A 21,815-nucleotide genomic window follows, 5' to 3' on the forward strand; every position below is an offset into this window, starting at 1 on the left:
AAGGCAGAGACAACAGCTGGCTGTCAGCGGCAGAGCGGAGAGGAGCCCAGCGAGGAGCGAGACACAAGCCAGGATGAGGGGAGAGATGACGTGAAAGTTTCAGAAGACAGAGAGAAAAACAAGAGGAGAAGAAGAGTTCGCGGCGCGGCTGGGGTAAGGCTGAGCTATTGCTGGTGTTCGGTCAACCGTAGCACCTTAACATTCAGCTAGTTAGCAAGTAGCTGGAGCTTTTGTAGCGCTCTGTATGGTGAACTGCAGAATCAGCCATTGAGCGGAGCTTGCTAGCCTGAATTTGTTTGCAAGGGACACTCAGGAGCAAAGGTGGCGAGAGAAAAGCTTTTAACAGGATTGCAGAAAGCTGCGCTGCAGCCGTACCGCTAACAAAAGGACCCAGCCTGCAGTCTTGCATTGCTTCGACGGTCAGAGCAGGAGTAAGCAACTTCTTCGCTGATTATAAAGGCTGTCTGCTCGTTTTGCTGTTGCTGTTATGGAATGTGACCTTAGCTGATAAGCAGGTCTAGCACAGGGCATTCTCCACAGTGATGACTTGATAGAGTAATACTTAGTGTGGACAAGAGAGCTGGTCTGCTCCTCTGTTCGAGTAGTGTGTGTGCCATTAGCGAGTAGCTGCCAGCACAGGCAAGCACACGCGAAACTAAGTGGGTACCAGCCACAGCATTTCTCCAGAGCTCCTCCCAGCTGGAGCTAAGTTTTATCCCCCAAATCCTGAAGCAAGCAGAGAGCTTGAAAACAAACCCTGGTCGGGGAACTAGCACACTGCGCAGGTTAAGCATCTGTGTCCAATAGAAATAAATGGAAAGATTTTACACAGCTTCCAACAAGAGCATTTAAAAAAAAAAAAATCCGCTAGTGTATCAGGCACAGATGCTGGTTTACTATTCAAAACAGCATGAGAAACCACTGCTCTGAGAGAACATATACATACACATACATGGGCTATGGTTTACAGTAACAAGACCGTCAGGTCTGAATGCAGTGAGAAGGGAAGGAAGAGGAAAAGGAACGGCCAAATACATGAAATTACCCACTGTAAGCCTTAGTTTTACATAGAGAGGTGTCCCACAACCTGTACTCCCATCTCCGTTAGCTGCTGGGTGTGGAAAGGGGCTGGCAAGCAGACTGACCATATAAGCCCCTGTTTTCTGCCATCTGAAGCTGATTACTCTGTTTGGAAGCTCTTGCAGCTCCTAGCACTGAGCTGGGACCCCTTGCCTCTTCCAGGAGGCACGTGGGCAGTCAGCTATTTACAAACAGGTAGGGAGAGAGGCAGAAAGCCAATTCTCACATAAGGATGTCTTCCCAATCCTACATATGCCTGTAAGGAGGAATGTTAAGGATCAGGTATTTCCACTTCTCTCCATTCCCATTAACGTGGAAGCGGGCAGGTCTTTCTGACCTAGGTGTTGTACAAACACCGAATTGGAACTGCCTGTGTGAGAAGATCTAGTAGTTAAGTTTACTTAAAGTTTACTTACTACACACGCCTCCAGTCTAGCCCTAGGTTCAAAGGGGATGGAGGGAAGTTTCCACCCTGCTAATGAAGGGTCTCTGTAGGTTGTTTGTTGCAGTTAAAATGGTTTCTCAAATAAAGTACGGGAAAAACAAAGTTTAGGGGGAAAAAAAAAAAAAGGAAGGAGGGAGGAGCAAGGGGAGAAGGGCAGGGGAGGGAGGGAGGTAGAGAAACATGCCAAGTTTTCCTCGCCAAAAGAAAATCTTAATGGGTTTGGCTGGGGGCTTGTCCAGCCACAGCCGTGTTGTAAATATGCGGGGGGTGGGGGGGACAAGCAATATGAAACACATGTCTGGATAAAAGAAGCAGGACATGGCTTGTGTTACAGCTGTCATAGTGCACGGGCCTCTTGGCCTGACTGCAATGCAAAAGCGGTGGTAGGAGTGGAGGTACAAAATAAACCAAGTTTGATAGAGCAGATCCTTTCTGTAACACAACCCCCTGACCCATACAGCCTGCAGTGGGCCAGCGAGAGCGCTGCACGCTGGATGGCAGGGACTGTAAGAGACTGTGAGAGAGCTGGGTGAGCAGAGCAGCACCCACCCCTCGCCTCCATGCGGGCTCTCACCACTACCCCGCGCAACCACAGCTGATACAGTTCAAAACAGCTTCTTCTGAGGAAGCAGCTGTTGTAGCCTTCAGTTTTGAGTTCCTACAGCCAAGTAGCATCTTTACTAGGATTAGACCAGCATATTTCAAAAAACTCAAAAATGCATGTCATTTCTAAGACCAGTCAAGGACAGGACACAGTGGTGGCTGAAAGAAGATGGAGAAGGTGTTTCCAGCACTCTCAGGGGGCTCCAGCTGCCTTACCTCAAACACCAAACTACTGATAGATCCCAGTATATTTGTGAAGTAACTATTTACAAAGCTTTCACAGGCACACAGCTACCTCTGTCAGCTTCCTGGGAAATGGTTATTTTGCTAATATTAGAATAGACTTTCAGGCTAGATTAAAGCATCAGTAACCCTAAAAAAAGTTCTCTTGTAGAAGAGCTACAGGTTTATTTTTAAAATTGACCTTTTCCTTTCACTGGATGGCTCTGTGCTTTGGTTTCCCCATTTTTAAAAATGGGACTAGTAGTGAGGAATTATCTCATGGGGTTTTGTGGACTTGTTTGTGGGATGGACTGGAGAAAACCAGTGTGTTCTATAGACGTGTACAGACTCTCAGCTCAGTGCCCCACTGGGTACCTCAGCTTCTCAAACTGCTATTGCAGGGAATTCAGTACCTTTTTATATTAATCTAATACTAGGTTGTAGGGGAGGGAAGGAACATTTATGGTGCTGCCTCAAAACCAATCTCCAAATAGTGGGTGGTGGAGATGACAGGGTATTCCAGCCAAATGGCTACCCAGTCAGGGCAGCTTTATAATACGAAAGAATGTGTGGCCTTCTTTTCCAGACCAGCTGACAAAGTCAAAGCTTTTCTCCCATGGCATTGAGCTGCAATTTACCAGTTTGGGTGTGTGCTGTTAAAAAGCTGAATTCTCTTGATACTGGAAACTATTTTCATCTGCTTGGGAATGAATTATAGGTCTGTCTGGCTCTGTTCACTCCTGTTTTAGGAAAAAAGGGCTTATCTGTGAACTATAGTTAACATTCACATGGCTGGTTAACTACAGTCATGGCAGCAAACATTGCATTAACAATGATGAGGAAAAACCATGCACTGATAATACGACTACATTTCTATAGCTCTTTTCATCTCAGAAGTACATTACAAACTTAGAACAATAAACAATCGTACAGCAATTATTAAATGTTCTGCCAAAATGCATCTAAACTGTAACAACACCTAGCAGCCCAGCACTGTTTTAGGACAGGACGCATTGCAGACCTTATCCATATGAAATCAGAAGCACGTTTCAGGAACCAAGAACAAAGCTGGTAGACTTAGAAACTGGCCAAGCCTTCGTGTTCTTAAGAAAGTGGCCAAATACAGTCAGAGTTTATTTTGAAGTTTTAGACCAGAATGAAAAACATCCACTCCCCTTCAGCTGCTCAGCATTCTCCTTCCATGAGGCTGGGATTGCCTTCTAAGATTTCTCACCAAATAAGCTACCACAATCCATACAGGCTACCCATCCCTGGATTGGTCCAATTTCAACCAACTTATTTGACTTGTCTGAGTAAGAACACCACAAAGTATTTGCTCCTCCACAGCCACAGTCTTGGAAAAAAGGCAATGTTGCAATGAGAATGTTGCCCTGGCATTCTGCTTGCTCGGGCACATCAGGGAGGTCCTACTTTGTAAGGTCTCTGGAGCACTGCTGCTAAGGGCAATGGGCACAGCAGAGGTTATCGAACTCACCGCTGGGACTTGCTGCATTAGGACTAGGGGCATTGACAGCTTCAGGGCACCACCAACAGATTCCCCCCTCCAAAGCTTCGTCTCCATTTTTAGATTACTGTAGCAACAAACCCATGCAAGCAAAGATTCTTGGAGGGAGCACAGTAAAACCAATGGATTGGGAGGCCATGTCAAGAGAAATAAGCCCTGTGAAGCATGACTGGGCAAGGAGCAATGAAGAGTAGAAGCCATGCTTTCATCTACTTTCATCCTAAACGGGCTCAGTGCCTGAAGCGTAACAAGCAGTTAGCAAGCAAAGGCCATTTCATTTTGTAACTGCAACAAAACCAGGGACTTACTGTCTTTCTATGTAAAGATTTCAGAGCATGTTAGAGACCTGGACACACAACAATTAGAAAACAAATGGTGGTTACATGTTCTGCCGCTTTGCAGGGATGAAGTCACCCAACAGAGGGATGGGATGACTTATCCATTAGCTAGTTAAGCATCACTGGCAGGCCAGGAAGACTGCCTGCATTTACTAACTTCCAGTCCTGGGGCTAAACCACAAACTCAAATTCATGTTCTTTGCACTGAAATAGGCTGCTCAAATGCCACCAGGGTTATGACTAAACAAGTATCTCATTCCTCAGCAGCAAGTTTCAGCTCACCCACTCTCTACAGTTCAACTCCTGATGCACCTGTGTAGGTTCACAGATAGGATACAGCTTTCCAAACCAAAGACAGACCAAAAAAACCAGATCAATCTACATCAATTCCAAAATACTTACAGCAACTTGACTAGCTTAAGGCAGAGGGATGTGGGACCCCACCTTACATGGTCATCCCAAAGCTCTTTTTCTTGCTTGAAGCCTGGAAGCTACCACACACAGCCAGTTCACAGTACAAAGAAACCCTGACCAAGGCTCTTCTCTTGAATGTCTAGATTGAGGCCTCTTAATGGCTTTATTCCCAAAAGGGCTGAGCAGCCAACTTCTTTGAGTGCTTCAGTATGGCATAAATCCATTAAAACAGTTAAGAAAGATAATGTCAGTGCTATTATAGCAATTTTCACAGCTTTATTCAGTGGGCACAGCAAGATGAATCTGCATTAAAAACAAGTATTAGCACTTTCTGGGAATCTAACTCTACAGAAGCCCTAAACATAGGACATGCTTCTTTGGTTTTAAAGGATCATCTAATCCTTACAGCTGAGCAGCACACCTGCAGTTAGGCATCCCCCTGCATTACTACTGTGCTCTCTCTTTCCAACGAAGGCTAACAACTCCTAGCACAAGGCAGATTTGGCCTTTTTTTCCTCAAAAACAAATAAACCCAAATTAAAAGATTTGTTTTATTCCCGCCCCTGCCAGGCCTTGTAACATAGAAGAGGGCAGAAATATTTGATGATCTAGTCCCCCTGGCAACACTGGATAGATCAGTTATTTTTTAAAAACAGCCAGAAGAGGAAACAGCTGGAACCACAAATTTCAGGCTGCCACCCCTCCCCAGCAGGAACTTCCAAACTGCCTGTCACAAGACATCAGCATTGTGTTCACTTTCTTTTCTATGAGAGTTTCTCATCTTGCCTCTCTTCACCCTATTTTCACTTCATATGACCTCTAGCTACAGCTATGGAGCAAAAGTTCATGACATTAGTCTGACAATGCGTTATGAAGACTATGTTGCAGTGTGGTCCAGCATTTCTTCCGTAAGGAGTTCCATCAGCTTTGCTGCCCTGACAGCCCTGTCTCCTCTGCTCTGGAGGGTTCCCATCCTCAGTGGATGTGGTTTTGAGGAAGGACAATGAGCAAGGAGAAATTCCCAATTGAGAAAAACACTGGCAGACAATTATGTTTGCTCCAAACCCCACAGAATCTGTGAGGTACCAACTTGGGTGGCTGTTCTAGGCTCTAGAACAGCACTCCAGTCTTAGAAAGTAAACTGTCAGTTAAGACCTACAACCTTAAGTTTCAGGACTTGCCTGTTTTAATAATAATAATAATAATAATATTATTTAATAATAATCATTACAGTTACTGCTTCAACCAAATACCCTGCACCACCTGGCCTTTACGACTGTTGGTGACTGGAAGCTTACTTGAACACAGTATAATAAAAAAAAAAAGAATTAATTCTTACGGCTCCACTCTGAAATTTGTAAGTAATGTCATCACTGTTGTGTTGTACAAGAGGAAGATAAGGCAGATGCATAAGACAACTTGTTTAAGTCACACAGCACTAGCCTTACCCTTATGCTAATCTCTAGGGTAAGATCTTGGTTCTGCTGAAATCAATTGGAAAAAGATCACAATCAAAACTAGTCCTGACCAAAGACTTTATATCACAAGTAGAATGGAAGATACAAAAGTCCATGAATACAACTAGCTTTCTTGGGGAGTTTTACTTTCTTTCTTTTTTTTCCTTTTTTTTTTTTTTTAAAAAAAAAGAAGTGATTTATTCTTCACCCTTTTGTTACGCTCCACAAGCAGAAATCCCAAAGCAGCAAGAGCCCTTAGAACCAGTGTGCAGTCAGAAGTGCAGTCAAGCAGAAAAACATTCGCTTCCTCATAGGTAGGTTGGCGACCGCACCACCAACATCAAACTTTGTCCCTGAAGAAGTTCAAACCAAGGTAAACAAGCAACATTCCTTGCAAGTTTTAGAATAAAAACTCCTTTACGTAGCTCCAGATCAGGTACCATGGGGCAGAGGAATGCCCATTACTGAGATGACAAGCTCTTATCATTTTAGGCTAGGCACTTTGCTAATCCACGTGGAGTTCTACAATCCTAATCGGTAATTTTACACTGTATACCCAAACTTCAGAAGCCTAGCTCTTATACTTGCTGCTTCTGGCGCAGCCCAAAGCATAGTACAAAAGGTTACAGCAGATTCCTTACTAGGACAGCTTCTGGGCAGGCAGAAACACCCCCAAAGGGAACAAACATTTTCAGAATGTTAGAGCCAGAAATACTTACTTTTTTTCAAGAAGTTTTTCTTCTAGAGCCAGGAGCAGAAAACACACATCACTTCACCTCTGCCTGCACCGCCATCTCTTGGAATGGAAACAAAACTGGAAACCTGCTGACACAGAATCCCACAGCAGTGTGCAAAGGATAAAGCTGCCATTTCTGGAGCAGCTCACTTGGGGTACAGCAATCATCCGGAAAGAACTATTTAACCCTAGTCTCAAAAGTGACCTTTTCAGGTCAAAAGGCCACAGCTATGCCTCCCTGCTAAGTTGCACAGAGATCTTTCTGTAGATGTAGTTTTTTCATCCACACCCATCCCTAGGAAACCAGCTGGTTCCGATTTTTATTCCTTAGCTTGGATTTAAAAGAACAAAGAAAACCCTTTTTGAATTGCATAAACATACAAAATGTAATTTAACTTGGCACTGTAGTATTTAAGCCCAGCATGCAAAGAAACAGCCAAGGTCTCTCCGTCCTCAGTGTGTTTAGAAAAACTGAACTCCAAGCATCCATTTGTTTGAGTAACCAAACCAGATGTGCAGTAATTAACTAGCTGGCTTATTCTGGAAGTACTGTCTTGGTCACTTGGCTTGGTGTTATCACCAAGACTCGGATGTTAAATTGCAACGTTCAAGTCCCATAAAACAGTGTTGACTATTACAATACACGCAAGCTAGTATATTCTGATATAACAATGACGTAGGAGTTATAATCCATCCAAGTGTTGACCTGTCCAAACACTTGTTTTAGGCAAAACTATGGATATTTCTCAACAATATCCTATTCCAGTTACTGACTGAAGCAAAATTTGAACTTCCATAGCTCTCATGCAAGCTTGTTTGTTGCAATGCCTTCCAAAATTTTGCTCACGGGGAAAGAGAACAGCAAATATTGGTGGCAAAACTGAGGCACCTAACTTTGACTAAACTAATAATATTTTCAGTAACAACAGTTCCTGGGGATCATTCTTTCTGAGAATAAAGAAGGTGTAAGATTACTGAGCAGGGCAGGAGGGATTAGCTCCACAAGGAAGGTATCTCCCCGAGAGATCCAGGAGCTTTTGCTTTGCTTATCACCAGCAGCGATGGGTGGACATCCACTGTTTGATTCATATATTGCTCCATTAGAACAGACTGTAGCTTAAAAGAAAAAAAGCTACATTTAGCTTACCATATAAAACTCGCAGTCATCTGTAAGAACTCAAAAAGTGTCCAGCTGTCCCCAGTGAACACAGACTTTAGCTCTTAATATCATCATTCAGTAAAACTGGTTGATAAAACATTATTAATGGTATTGTAGTGAGGTGTTGAAGTAAGTGCCTTAGTTTTTGAAGGGGCTTTCTGTAGCTGAAAGTGCAGGAAGTCTTCAAAGGGGTCTACTTTGTGTTACTCAGTAAAAAAACCCTGAAAACTATGTTCCACTGGAGTTCAGCATTTGGAATTCAAATCGAGTTAGAACTGCATTTCTTTCTGGAAGGACAAATTAGCACAACTGGAAAAAAAATAATTGCTTTCACTAGGTGAAAGCCAAGGGCAGACACTGTCCAGTTCTAACTCTATGCCTGCTGAAATAAGTGTCCTTTCAGAAGAAACACCGTTTCACCTCTCTTTAACAGTGCAGCTGACAAAAGCACCCTCAAAGCCAGATTTTGAAATTAAAACAGTGCCAGAACACGTAGACAATTAATAGTCCTCCACCTTAGCTACTGGGAACGAGGACTGAGACCAGATAAACTTGTTTTCCTTGTGATCACCAGCTTTATAAGAAGGCTGGCAGCTTCCTAGCATTAGTCAGTGAAAAGGTTTATTCTCTATTTGGTTCTTCTACAGCATAAAGCCTGGAGAGGTTGAGCCAGAATGTCTTCTGAAGGCTTTCTGAAGGAAATGCAAACCATTGGTGAGAAGTTTCTCCTTAAGCTCCAGAAACTGCCCAAGGCTGAGCCGGTGGAGATTGTGTCCTTTTGTGTGGTTCTTCTGTTTATTGGTGAGTTTATCGGTGGAGGCAAAGGGGTATCAGAATGTCTCTTCTATGGGGGCAGCTTGCTCCACAGTCTTTGTTGGTGGGTTAGTGCTGTTGGCAGTTGTTTTTCAGGCTGTGCTCTGAGGCCCAGTTTAATTTCTAGGTAATTTTTTTAATACTCAATGTGTATCTCTACACGCATGCAGAGCACGATAGGCAACAGTATAGCTTTCCCCAAAGCTCTCACATTTAAGCATTAGTTTAAACAGCAATATTATAACTAATCCAGAGCTGCTGCAATGTTTTGATGCATAGGAGATAGTTTATGACAAATGGTATTAGGGCATCTCACTGCCGCGGAAGACACTTAAAGTCTGAGACTCTGAGTGTCATTCCTGTGCTTAGTTCAGCGGAAGCCAGTATGCTTCAGAGGAGCCTATTTATTCTCCTCTGGTAACAGCAAAATCCCTCCTGCTGCTCTGTGTGGGGATGGCATGGAAGGAATAACAAAAAGCTGCTTGATCAAGGGGGATGAAGTTTGTTTAGACACTAGGAAAACAAGCAGGAAGGAAGGCAGGCCCTCCCCCTCAGAGAGGTACACTTTGCTCCCAGCCAAAAGGAAGGGTGTGTATCCAGCCTGGACACTCCTCCCTGGGCTGGAATTCAGAAAAACACACCTGCTGCTTTATTTTTTTCATACCTACAGCTGGTTCCCCACAGGTCCAGTAACCTGGCAGCCCAGCTCCAGATTTTTAAGGAACACATGCACACACACGTGCACGTTCACACACTCTTATGTGTTTTGCAGGATTAAGCATGTCATCCTTTTCTATTCCAGATAAACTAACATATCCCTCCCAATACCAACCATTACGTCCAGTGTAGAATAGCAATAAGTTAGCCTATTGCTTTGCGAAACAAAATCCTGTGTTTGAAGTATCTATTTTCTCAAGCTAAATACAGAAGAAAGAATAAAGCCAACCCAGTCATGAATATCTATCCTCATTAAAGGGTACACTGCATGCACTCTTCAGACATGCAACTGCCAGTTTGACTAACCAAGTTCTCTCGAGTTGCTTCTGACAGAACTACGGGGAGAGCTGGATCTCCATCCTTTCCAGGCACACAGCTCTACTTAGTTGCTGCATGTCATCTCCGAAAAAAACAGCCCATTAGGCAGGCAAAGATATGACCCCACAAGGTTTGGTACATAGCTCTTAAGATCATGAAATACCCGGTAGTGATTGTCCAGATTCATATAGATAACTAATACAAGGGAGCAGGAACTTAGGAGGAGGGAGGTGGGGATATAGGGGGGGGAAAAAAACCCCAACAATCGACAAGAAACCAGGCTTTGTTCATTCTGCTGCTCACCAAACAACTTGGAGGAGACATAGGGTTACTCTCCAGTGATTGCTCCTACATCACGAAGCAATATCCTTTGCTTCTCTTTCCAGTTACTGTTCTTCTGCTCATGATCATTGCCTGCAGTTGCTGCTGCTATAGCTGCTGTAGCTGCGACGGACGTCCTGACCACAGACGTAGGAAGATCCAAGTCCGCCCAATCGCCCATTCGTGAAGTGCAACAAGAGGTGACACAACCTACTACCAAGGACATGCATGAACATCATGATTCAGTTCTATGGGAATGACTTTCTACACTAGCTCACTGAAAATGGCAATAACAATATTAATTAATATGACTCAGAGGAGCAGAAATCACAGCATGGAATTCCTTCCTTCTGTGACAGCCACGGCTGGGCTCCGTGGCGTGACCAGAAAGGTAATGCTACTTTACCATCACTGTTTCTTCTGGGGTGGGGGTACACGGACACATGCTGCTGAGAAAACAGACACGCTTTCCCAATGACAGCCCTGCAGCTGGGCCAGCCAAGGATTCCCTTTGTGAGCATGGAGTCACAGACCAAAGCAGAGAACACGTACACTGCCACATGCTAGGCAGCACCCACTCTCTTCACAAGTGGTTAATCCAGAAGGATGATGCTGGGCGCTAGCAAAATCCACTGACATCACTGGGAGGTCCACATGCCCAGTACATCTTGGATCAAGTCCAAACCTGCGCTCTTAAAAGCCACCTGCGACAGGCACGTTTAGCTGAGATGTCTCCTGAAAATAAATCGTGGATCTTCTGATCCAGACATGCCAGCTGAGGCTCTGAGTACAGCTGGTGACAAATGATCCCTGCTTTATTTCATCGGTGTTAGAATGATGTGAAATTGCCAAAGAGAAAAATCAGATCATGTGCAATACCCTTTGTAAACAGAAAGATGAAGGCAAAAGGGAAAAACTCACCAATGCTACGGCTTAATTTGATCATTCTGCTGGTAAACATGCTCCCTCCCCACCCCCTGTGTGGTTCGGCTCTTCTGCTTATCGCAGGTGAATGGTCCTTACAGAGCGTGGGAGTTACAGGAGATGAACAAGTCCCTATCCTTACTTGAGGGACCTGCGTGCCTGACTCCCTGCGCTGTGTGCAGCTTAGTGGACATAAACATTATGCCTAAGGTATGATTATTAGCATACACAAAGGCATTTCAGAGGACTGACACAGTGTGGTAACCATCACTTCAGGGTATACATGCAGCAGCTGACAGCAGGCATTGTAACAAAGCAGAGCCAAGAATGGGCTGTACGGCTGAAGTTAACAAGTGCAAATAAATCCCTTTTCCATGCTGCAGCCACTATGTATGTTTGGTTTACACTTTGGTGAACTTCAGAAAGGGATTTATGTAAGTACAAGGCTATGGCGCAGGCCATGACTTTCATAACTGGGACAGCCAAACGGAAGACCATCATACTGCACCTAACACTGTAAGCCACTGGTCTGTCTTTCAGCCCCAAATGTGAAACCAACCACCTTTATGAGAAGGTAGAAAAAGTTACATGCGTATAGGTAAGTCATCTTCTACCCTGGTATTCCGACTGCTAAGTGTAGAGGAGTCAAAGGGATTACACATGTATATACCAGAGCCAACATCTAGCTAGAGAGAAAAGAATTGTCAAGTTTATAACAGCGGGCTTTTAAATATTCTTCAGAAAGGCCAAAAAAAATAAAACTTTGTAAAGCAACCTCTTTTCTCTGATGCCTGCACCCAAACTAGTAAAAAACACATTACATCAGTAGCTTCTCATGTGTTTAATGCACTTTAATTTTTGCAAAGAAACTAGATTTAGGTATTTTGCATTTTTGTACTGCTGCACATCGGAATATATCTGCGGCCAGTGACACAGAGAATAGTCTAAAAATTAAGAAAAAAAAATCCTCAAACTACCAATGTTACTTTTAAATTAATAAAAACTTTGCAGAAGATGATGAGGATGTTCCTTAGAAAGTAAATATTTGAGCCCCAGCTTGACAACTGCCAACAGAAGACTGCACTAGTATCAGGTACTGCCTGCACAGTTACACTAAGACTAACAAAGCGCTGGCCTTTATTATGCTGTCCCAAAGCTTTCACTCCCAACCAATATGTTAGGGTAGGATAAGCTCAAGTGTGGCATCAATTTACTCTAATCAACATTCAGAGATGCATCACACTAACCTCTCTGTCAAATACGTCTTTGCTCATTTCACTTACAAACAAGTGACAATCAAGGTGACATTGGAAGTCTCAGAACCTCTTTTGCAGGGGACAGACTCAACAGACGTTTCTGTATCTAAGTTAGGTCACGAGACCTGTGAAAGAACAGAGCTTACTTTCTTTCCTAGCCTGTGCTAGACAGTGCCAGCTACAGGAATTAACAGAATCCCATTGAGAAATGTTTCAGCAGCATGGAACCAGTCTGTGCTAACAGTCAGGAGGAAGCCCAGCAGGCTGGAAACATACCAATGACTGACAGGTTGCTGTCATCAGGAATAAGCTGCCAGGCCTTATCTTAACAGGAAAAGCTACAAATGCATGTTTCCCAATGGTGTAATAAGTTAAACCACTGACAGATACCAGCCAGAGGGACAAGAGAAATGGCTCCTGTCTTATCTCTGCCACTGTAAGTTCCTGAATTAGAAACAAAGAATAAACACAGCGCTGTTTAAAAAAAGAGGAGAGAAAACCAAGCAATTCTCTAAAGAATTCAGGTGGCTTTCTGGAGCAGAGGAGCAGCCACCACATAGAGGAGGGGTCCCTGGACTGATTTCTATATACTTGCCTGGACATCACAGGCCTAATGTTCTGCTTTGTACCATTTTGTACCATTGTACTCAGCTGGACTACTCCTATACTTGGTATTTAGATATGCCAATTGCTTGCCTGCACTGGGTGGGGTCTGCCACCTTCTTGCATGCAACAGATCAGGTTGGCCTGAAAGATGCCCACCAAATCCCAGCTTACTGCAGCTCTTCAGTTTCTGTTGACTAGAAACATGCCAGTCTCTGGGTCCCTGCTCACCACTCACACAAGCTTTTGTGGGTTTGGCTTCAGTCATTACCCACATAAAGGGACCTGGAACGCCCTAAGCCCTAGTGAGGATGGATCCTCTCTGTTTCAAAAAGCAGAGGGAGATTCAGAAGACCACAGACTAAGGCGAGACTGCTTCAAACACAGCAACTTCTGTACATTGTGAAAGCCTGAGCGAGCCTAGAAGGAACTGCAAGGGAATACAGTTACTTCAGTCCTGATGATACAAGCGTTGAAATAGTTTCTTTCCCTGAGGAACCTAAAAGAGACTGTGAGGCCAGCCTCTCCAGCAGAAGTGGTTGAAGTTCTACTGATGACTTAATGGAATAGCTTCTGTTCTGTAACATCATCCCTCTGGTTTCAAAGTGATTTGCTTGGCTTGTGAAAAACAAGTTTCCTTTTACACACACACAGTCTCACAAACCACACTCTCCTCCTTCTCCCCTCTCTCTAGCACCATCCCTCTGGTCTTCTTCAGTTAGGAAAGCAACAGGGAGACAGTTTTATTGCAGCTAAGAGCAGTACAAGGCTCTTTAATGAGTTTATCCACCTAAACTGTCACAATGAAGTTTGGACTGGAGGGCAGTCTTGTTTACAGTCTCATTTTAGATATGGCAGTCTCCTAATGGAGCTTACAATACAGATCCAGGAAACAAAGCCCTCTTCTCTCCACCACAACCTGCAGCCTTCCCCAGTCAGAGGACATAGTGGGCCTTTACAAGCACTAGAACAGGTGCATGAGTGGATAAAGCCATGGAGGGGAAAAAGTGTCTGAGCGACAGCTGAACTAGGTCTGTTTAACTAGGCTCAAGGCCTTTGATTAGATTAGCCACACCTTTGCAGGAAAGTCAGCTGTTAATTATTTACTGCAGTACAAACAGGCAACTTCCATACTAGCTCTACAAGTCTTCAGGTACAGTAAGGGGGTCCCTCACCACAGGCTGAGATCTCTTGGAGGGGGTGCAGAGGACGCACCGGAAGAAACACCTACTACAAACACAACGGCTTCAGGTATTTATAAAATTGCATACTGCTCTCCTATTTCAGGAGACTAACTGTGGTTAGCAAAAGAGACAGGAACTTTCTAGGGTGTATGGTCACACAGGGTTTCTGCCTTTGGGTCTACAGAACTAGTATCTAGGCTGCCTCCTTTTTTTAAAGGTGAAGGAAGCTATCCAGAATGGCTTTCATGTCTTGTAGGCCTGTTGGTTAGAGACTGGGCATGGTGATCTGCCATCATTCCAAAGAGCAAAGCATGAACTGAATATATCTGGCTGCTGAGAAAGAAACAAGAACTTCAGCAAACTGAAGTGTGAGCTTGTGCTCCCAGTCAAATGTGACTTGCTGGGGATGAAACAGGCTTTACATCACTAATCCTCTTCCTTACAATATTAAGGATACAGACATAAAGGGCAGCAATTCAAACAAATTTTCAAAAATAACGGAGATCTCTTCCTGTTTTATGTCTGCACAGTCATATTTGAGAGAAAGTGTGAGATATAATCCATCCTTTCCCTTGAGAAGCAAGGAAGCTTTACTAAAACCACAAGATGCTTGCAAAAAGATACTGGATGTTCTTTAGAAAGCTGATAGCCAAGTCATTATGCAAAGTATCAGTGAAAGACCAAGTGTGTAGAACCCACTGAGATCCCAGTTTAAATTATTGCTGGACTTAAGTACTTCACAGGAGGAAAACTTATGCTTCCATTGCAGAGTAACAGAAAGCATTACTAAAGCAAACTCTGTTAACAGGAGACCTTTTTTACATAACTAGACTATTCTAAGCCCTATGGGAGCAACAAGTTGTACATGAAGATCTTTGCTTATTGTTGGTGGGGTTTTTTGTTTGTTTTTGAATAAGTGTTCATTTAATCTCCAGTGTGTTCTCAGAGTTTAAGTGCCCAACTCCTTTTTAGAGATCTTTCCAATGGTATCAAGCAAGTTCTCCCACTGAATACTTGTCTTTCATGTATAGGCTGTACAGTTGACAGAGATGAAGGGTTCATACCGAACATTCTGGGAGAGACTATATTATATTATTAAAAATATTGATAAACTATGATTAAAAAAAATCTCAACTGCCAAAATCTTCTAAAGCCAGAAGCTTTTCTCTTTACATTTGTGTAGATCTGATTGTGAAACTGGCCTCAGCTATCTTTCTTCTGGTTTATGCTCCCATTTCTGTGACGGGTGACTCCCCCTTTTGGAAGAGGGATGCCTGCAGGCACAGACAGCATGCATGCCTATACTGGTTTTGGGACTGTGGCTCAGAGCATAGAGGGGATACACCAACATCTGATATTGTTCTTGTCTACCTCCAGCAGGGTGGAAGCCAGCATGTCATCAGTACAAGAGGCATCCTCAGTTCTGGAAGACCTAAAGACACTGATCGTAACAAGTGACTGGGCTCTTGGAGGGCTAGTGGTGATTGTCACCTTCTGTCTAGTTTTTGTTGCTCTCCTCTTATTCGCTGCCATCTTTGGGTGCTGCTCATCTCCAAGGCACAAGCAGAGTGGTACATAAACAGCGAAGCTGAGACGCAGTACTTGGAGCCCTGCAGCTAAGCAAGAATCAGCCCAGCTACAACCTGATTGTGTTGTTCATAGAAAGCTTTCTCATCTCTCCCTGGGTGGTTATTTCTCCCCATGCAACTTTCCTGCATCAAGAGCAATGCCAGCAAGTTGTTCTGCAAGTCCACAGCAAACTCAATACATAAGGCTATCTGTATTCAGGAACTGCATGACTAGCCAAATACCAAAGTCAACTTATCTCTGCCTGATTTTCATCTTTCAAGCAAAACCACCGGTTAGAGGTGGCAAATGGTCAGCCACCACCTAAAACTGATAAAGATGTCTTCTGCTGCTGCAGTTACATGGTTGTGTTTTTTTTTTCCCCATCTTGCAAATGGGCAACAGGAAACTCTGACCAGCAAAAGCTGTGTCTAAACCCACTCTCTAAAAGCAGCTTATACCATTGTTCTCCTGTCATACTTGGACAATAGCCTAAATATACTATGCAAAAACTTGCTTGCCAGTATACAAGTCTGTCTTTATTTGTTCTTATTTAGAACCTTGCAAGGTCAGAGTTTCAGGTTTGCTTTCACTGTTTGGACAGTGAGTAGAACTGTATTAATTCAAAATGTAAAAAAGAAATGCAACGTGGCATTCCTTTACATAGCATCTTAGTCTCCTGTACAGTTATGAGTAGGAAAGTCAGTCAGTGGTGCCGCAGTATGCGACTCTGGGATGCATATGGCATGGTATACAGTAGGAAGAATGTACCAAGCTGGGGGAGGGAAGAAAAAGTATGGGAGACGTGATTTCTAATTAAGTCAGTGATATTCCCTTACAGAAATCTCTTATGTACCCAGTGAAATCCTATTTCCATTACTATTCATCTGAGCAAAGGAGAATGTTTTCTCTCTGTCCTTGTTCAGTTATTGCTTCACTGCTGCAGTGCAACTCTAGAGGAGATCCTCACTTCAGATAGCAGTCAGGCTCTTTACACCATGCATGAAGTGGGAGATGCTGTAAGATGGTTACATGGAGCCTAACTCATGCCCTCACTGGGACACCACCCTGGAATGTTCTGTGACCCCTTCTGGCTTGGGCAAGGTTAGTTCAGAGATCCCAGCCCAGTTCTTATGGCACTAGTGTCCATTCCAAGAAGCGACTGTCACGACTAACTCTACTGATAACCAGCTTAGGAATCAAGGAGAAATAGATACCAAGACAAGGTTTCCTGAGGTTAGCGTCTAACCAGATAGACAGCTGCCTCTCAGATTATACAAAACCCAGACACAAACAGCCATCTGGCCACTCTTGCTGTGAGCTGGTAACACGCACCAGAAGAAGCGCAGCTGCTTAGCCAAGTAAGTGGATCAAACTCTTATAGCAAGAAGCCTCCTAGCAGCTACTTCCCAGAATTACCTTGACTTTGGGCAAAGAAGTGCTCCTTCAAGTGTCCCAGGACTCAGTGTTGTGCCGTGCTTCAGTACAAGCAAGACTTTCCCAGAGCAACCCCATAAAAACAGGATTTGTTTACCAAACGTGACCACAAGGAGAGAACACGCTCACCAAGGCATCAGAAAAGAAGCATGTGTTATGTTCACACTAAAAAAGTTGCCCTAGACACAGGTGTGAAAAATGAAACAAAATGCAGACTTGAAAGCAAGACACGTTGACCGTTTTCAGTTAGTGAACACATACTGCTCTCTTACTGGCAAAATTATAGCTTTGATGTCTTATCCAGCATAGAATAGCAATTAGTACAATTACAGCTTACAAGTCATGAACTAAACCTGAACAATGCACGTTGTGGTTGCTAGTCTGCATTTAGATTGGGCACATCCATCATTTGGACCTGTTTCTGAAACATTCTAAGCACCATCAGCTCCTTCTAAGGTCACCGAGAATCATGGATACCTAGTACTTTGCAGAGTGAGGCCCCTGAGATTTAGGGAAACATTAAATCTAAATGCTTCCATCCCATGCCGATGAGGCTATCTGTTTGTCCCCTTAGAAGAGAGATGATGTAGTGAAGGAGGAAAGAGTCCAAACAAAAGCAAATGCACTAAGTCAACCCATCATCAAAGATAGAACATAGTAAAACTCATAGCCAGAGGAGTTATAGTTTAACATCACCATGTCACTTGGTCAGGCTCCAAGGCCAACATCTCAGTTAACTCAGAGGTGGGAGTGGGTGAGAGATGTCTCAGGGACACCTTCCTCAGTCCAGACAGCAAAATATCAGGCGATTCATTCAGTATTTTCTTTTTCCTAGACATGCAAGATCTCAGCCGTAACAGTGCCTCGGGAGGGGTAGGGCATGGTTTCCCCAACATTAAACAGTGTTTGAAAGAAGCGCACTCACCCCAGCTCTTCGCAGAAGTTCACAATGGCATCAAAAGCTGTCATCACAGCTTTGTCAGATTCTTTTAAGGTGCCTTTTTTTTCCTGAAAGTAGACGGGGACAATAACAATAGTCTTCAATTTAAATATAAACAGATAAAGTAACTCTAGCAATGACCAAATCCAACCCTTCTGATCAATATGGCAAACAGGTACAGACACCGCCCTGTCTCTACTGCACACTTCTGCTCACCCGTGCCTCTCTAATAGAGCTGGAGCTGGGTCTGGCAGCCCTTTCCCTTCCTGCTTCACTCCCTTCTTCCATCCCTTGAAACAGGGCCACAGACAGCTCTAGACCCAGAAAAACTCATTTCATCTTTGCATATTCAGAGGTCACTGCAGGCAAGAGGCAAACCAGATCAGAGCAAAGGCAGCATATCTAGGCAGGTGGATACTATTCTGCAGATCTTACCTGGATGTTAGAGAGCTCCTTCTTAATCAGGAAGCTGACTTGATCCCGGTCATTCCTCGAGTAATAGAGGCGGCAGCAGGATGGCTTCCCATCTCTCCCAGCTCTGCCAGACTCTTGGTAATATCCAGCCATTGACTTAGCAATATTCCAATGGGCGACAAATCTGCATGTGATAAGACAACAGGAAACATAAGGCTGCAGGCTTCTCAGATCACTGCATACATGATTGTGTCGTTTGTGGACATCATCAACAGTAAAAAAATAGGGCAGCAAAAGCATAAAAGACAGAGGACTTAGCAGAGCAAGGGATTTTGCACAGAGAAGTTTAAGTCCTCTTAACACAAGACACAAGGACAGCAGCAGAGCTGTAAGAAAACAAATGCATCTGAACATGTGAGCAGGATGTCACCCCAAATGGATGGAACTGAATGGGCACATGAATATCCCAAACGTGCATACAATTGTACAGCTATGAAGAGTCAGAACAAGGACATTGATTTAAGGAGTTTGGGAGATTTTACCATAAAATAGAGCATTAATTAAGAAGTCCTATTTATTTTGTGGAACACAATTTGAACATTACAGAACACAATTTGAAATACTCGATTTTAAAAAGACACTTCTTTGCCAACAAAGTCTGCATGGGAAATTCTGTCTCACCAAGCTCACCTGTGGATGAGGGCACCCTTCCCAGCCAGCAAGTATGACTATGAATCATTACTAAACTGTATGTAATCTCTGAAGGAAGGTTTTCAACACACCGCTGCAAGACTGCTTTAAACCTGCTTGTACCCGAATATTCAGCAATTCAGCTTATACCTGAGTTGAGAAAATTTTACAGTACAGTAATGCTGCCAATGTTTTAAATACCAGTCTGCCTCAAAACCAGCATGTCCCAGAGGCAGGTATGATGCATATGGGTGTGGCAAAAGATTAAATGACAAAGGCAAGCAAACATGTTTCTTCAAACACAAACACTCCAGGAACAGGCCAGGCAGGAAGTATCAGAGCCCTACACATTTATACCCCATCAGGAAGTTTACTGAAGGAATTGCTAAATAATCTCAAGCAATACTGAATTAGCAGTGAAGAGGAAGAAGCAGATTCCATCAGAAAAAGAGACGACCTCTGTTTTCCTTTTTGTCCAGAAGAGTCACCTCCAGAACTTGTCAGACCTGATCTTACTTGATAGTATATGCATGAATACTCAGAACTCTGCCAACATACAGCAAAGGCTAAGCAGCAGTGCCTTGTTGCCTAGGCTTGATTATAATGTCCTTTAAACTATTAAAAAACATCCTGTAAAGAGTCATTTTAACCCCATTCCTTGGAAACTAACCAGATTACAAGCATGTTTCAGCTATATTTCACTCTCAATCAGCCCTATGCATTTCAGTTACCCTTTGCCTTTTTTAATGACCACTGTACCGAACAGTGCAGAGTGGTTTCAGCAGGTCATTAATTCATGCTGTTATCCTAGGAGACTTATTTCTCTGCTGGGTAACGTGCATCAAGCAGTAAAATAGTCTGTCATTGCTATGGGATCCTGTTATCTGTCAGCACAGTGACACAGAGAGAAGGATGGTACAGTTGTGAACTGATGTAATTGTCTCAGTGATGTCATGCCCCTCTCCCAGTGTTCAGAGCAATTGCTTTATGTGGATTTTAGAGTAAAGATTAGGTCTGTGTGAGGTGGCGTGTGAGCTGCACCCGAGTTATCCCTCTACTAAGTGATCACAGCTCACAATACTAACTCAGCATAGCTATATTGCCGTGCAGGACTTCTAACAACACAGAGCAATTATGGTGACAGTTAGAAGTCCCAGAGGAACAGCAATTGAAAACGTGCAGAATTTCTGTCCTTGGACTAGGAATGTATTTTTTATATGGTTATTGCCATTTGTGAACTGCTATTTTTTCCCCATTGCATTGCAAAAGGAGATCTCTAAAAAAAGCTGGCTCTATTTTAGTAGAGGGTGTATGAATTATTTTAGGTGCAGATTTTCTTCCCACTGCTTTTTAACAGCAACTATTGCACTAAGAGAAGTGAAAGGGACAGCTGTGATTGCATCAAGATGGCTCTTTTTGAAACCCTGGAGGGCGTGGCAGAAAACAAACATTCCTCCAATTTTCTTGGTTTTGAAGATGACTGGCAAAGAGGAGCTCTGGTGCCTTGTTTTTAATTTCTTGACAAAACCCTTCCAGGTTTACTTTTTCTGCTTCTAAGATAGAAAAACCTCCAGCTCTGCTTTTGTGGGGTTTAGCAAGTGTTCATCAGGCGTTTTAACCAGATGTATCAGTTAACAGAGAGACTGAGACTTTCCCTTCCCACTGCTCAAGTTTCAGGCTCTGGTGGCACACAACACAGCCTCACACACCTGACGTTTGCTTTGTCTACTCCCATTCCAAAACTGATGGTTGCAACAATAACTGGGATCTTCTCCTCCATCCATTCATTCTGGATTGAAGTCCTATCAGCTGCCTTGAGTCCTGGGAAGGGAAAGAAAGGAAAAAACAAGAACATCAACAAAAGAAAAGAAAAAAGAGGATTTTCTTCCTCCTCCATTCCTCCATTGCAAGCCAACCCCCTCACTAAACCAGACTGATGTACACACTCCTCTCTGCCCATGTTTAAACTGGCCTGCGCTCAAGCAGAAAGCAGCAGCAGCAGCTGTTTCTATTCCAAACAGAAAAATTCAGATCCCTTCTGGGATAAAAGCAGTTGTTATATTTAGGCCATGGAAGATCCAACAAAACCAACAGTTCTGGAGTGAAGGGAATGCCATTCTGTTGAAGGCCCTGCACTTACTTCACAGACCTGATGCGTGAGCATCAGACACATTGCAGACCATGCCTAGAAAGCTATTTTCTAGGTAGCCCCAACCCAGGCCTTAAAGGTGGTACAGTTCAGTTCTACCAGCTACTGAGAGATGCAGATGCAGCTTCCAATACCTGCGTGATACGCCTTGGCTTTCACTCCTCGGTAGCTCAATTCAATAGCCAGCTGGTCACACACATCCCTCATCCTGCAGTACACAATGCCACAACCGGAGTACGCCTGGGCAGACAGGAGAGAAAGTCCATGACACTGTCTGAAGCCAATCAACAAAGCTGCAGTCATTAGTATGGTGGAGACAGGAGGGATGCCTAAAGCACATCTCTTCTCCTACAAGGCCTAATATTGATCAAATGGCCTCAAGTTGCTCCAGGGGAGGTTTAGATTGGATGTGAGGAAAAATTTCTTTACTGAAAGAGTGGTTAAACATTGGAACAGGCTGCCCAGGGAAGTGGTTGAGTCACCATCCCTGGAAGTATTTAAAAA

At 43.6% G+C, this 21,815-nt stretch overlaps 2 protein-coding genes across 2 annotated transcripts in view; one reads left to right on the top strand and one right to left on the bottom strand.

Annotated features, from left to right (window-relative positions):
- Positions 1-21,815, bottom strand: part of RECQL5 (RecQ protein-like 5) — a 39,181-nt gene that overhangs the window by 12,824 nt on the left and 4,542 nt on the right. Inside the window, exons 4-7 of the mRNA XM_009324611.1 lie at positions 21,446-21,551; positions 20,872-20,983; positions 18,494-18,656; positions 18,044-18,126 (exon numbers count right to left, since the gene is read on the bottom strand). Of these exons, the coding sequence (XP_009322886.1) occupies positions 18,044-18,126; positions 18,494-18,656; positions 20,872-20,983; positions 21,446-21,551 (464 nt within the window). The remainder of the gene's footprint in view (positions 1-18,043; positions 18,127-18,493; positions 18,657-20,871; positions 20,984-21,445; positions 21,552-21,815) is intronic.
- SMIM5 (small integral membrane protein 5) lies at positions 128-10,487 on the top strand. Its single transcript, XM_009324562.1, has 3 exons — positions 128-153; positions 8,627-8,780; positions 10,214-10,487. Exons 2-3 carry the CDS (start codon positions 8,654-8,656, stop codon positions 10,333-10,335), a joined length of 249 nt encoding a protein of 82 aa, XP_009322837.1. The 5' UTR covers positions 128-153; positions 8,627-8,653; the 3' UTR covers positions 10,336-10,487.

The sequence above is a fragment of the Pygoscelis adeliae genome, unplaced genomic scaffold (genome assembly GCF_000699105.1).
Source record: "Pygoscelis adeliae isolate BGI_AS28 unplaced genomic scaffold, ASM69910v1 Scaffold445, whole genome shotgun sequence".
In the NCBI taxonomy this organism is placed as follows: domain Eukaryota; kingdom Metazoa; phylum Chordata; class Aves; order Sphenisciformes; family Spheniscidae; genus Pygoscelis; species Pygoscelis adeliae.

What these genes read in the sequence shown, in the direction of transcription:
- SMIM5 (XM_009324562.1), top strand. Translation starts at nt 8,654, where the DNA reads ATGTCTTCTGAAGGCTTTCTGAAGGAAATGCAAACCATTGGTGAGAAG. An exon ending in TGTGGTTCTTCTGTTTATTG is followed by an intron (nt 8,781 to 10,213) that starts GTGAGTTTATCG and finishes TTCTCTTTCCAG; the next exon opens with TTACTGTTCTTCTGCTCATG.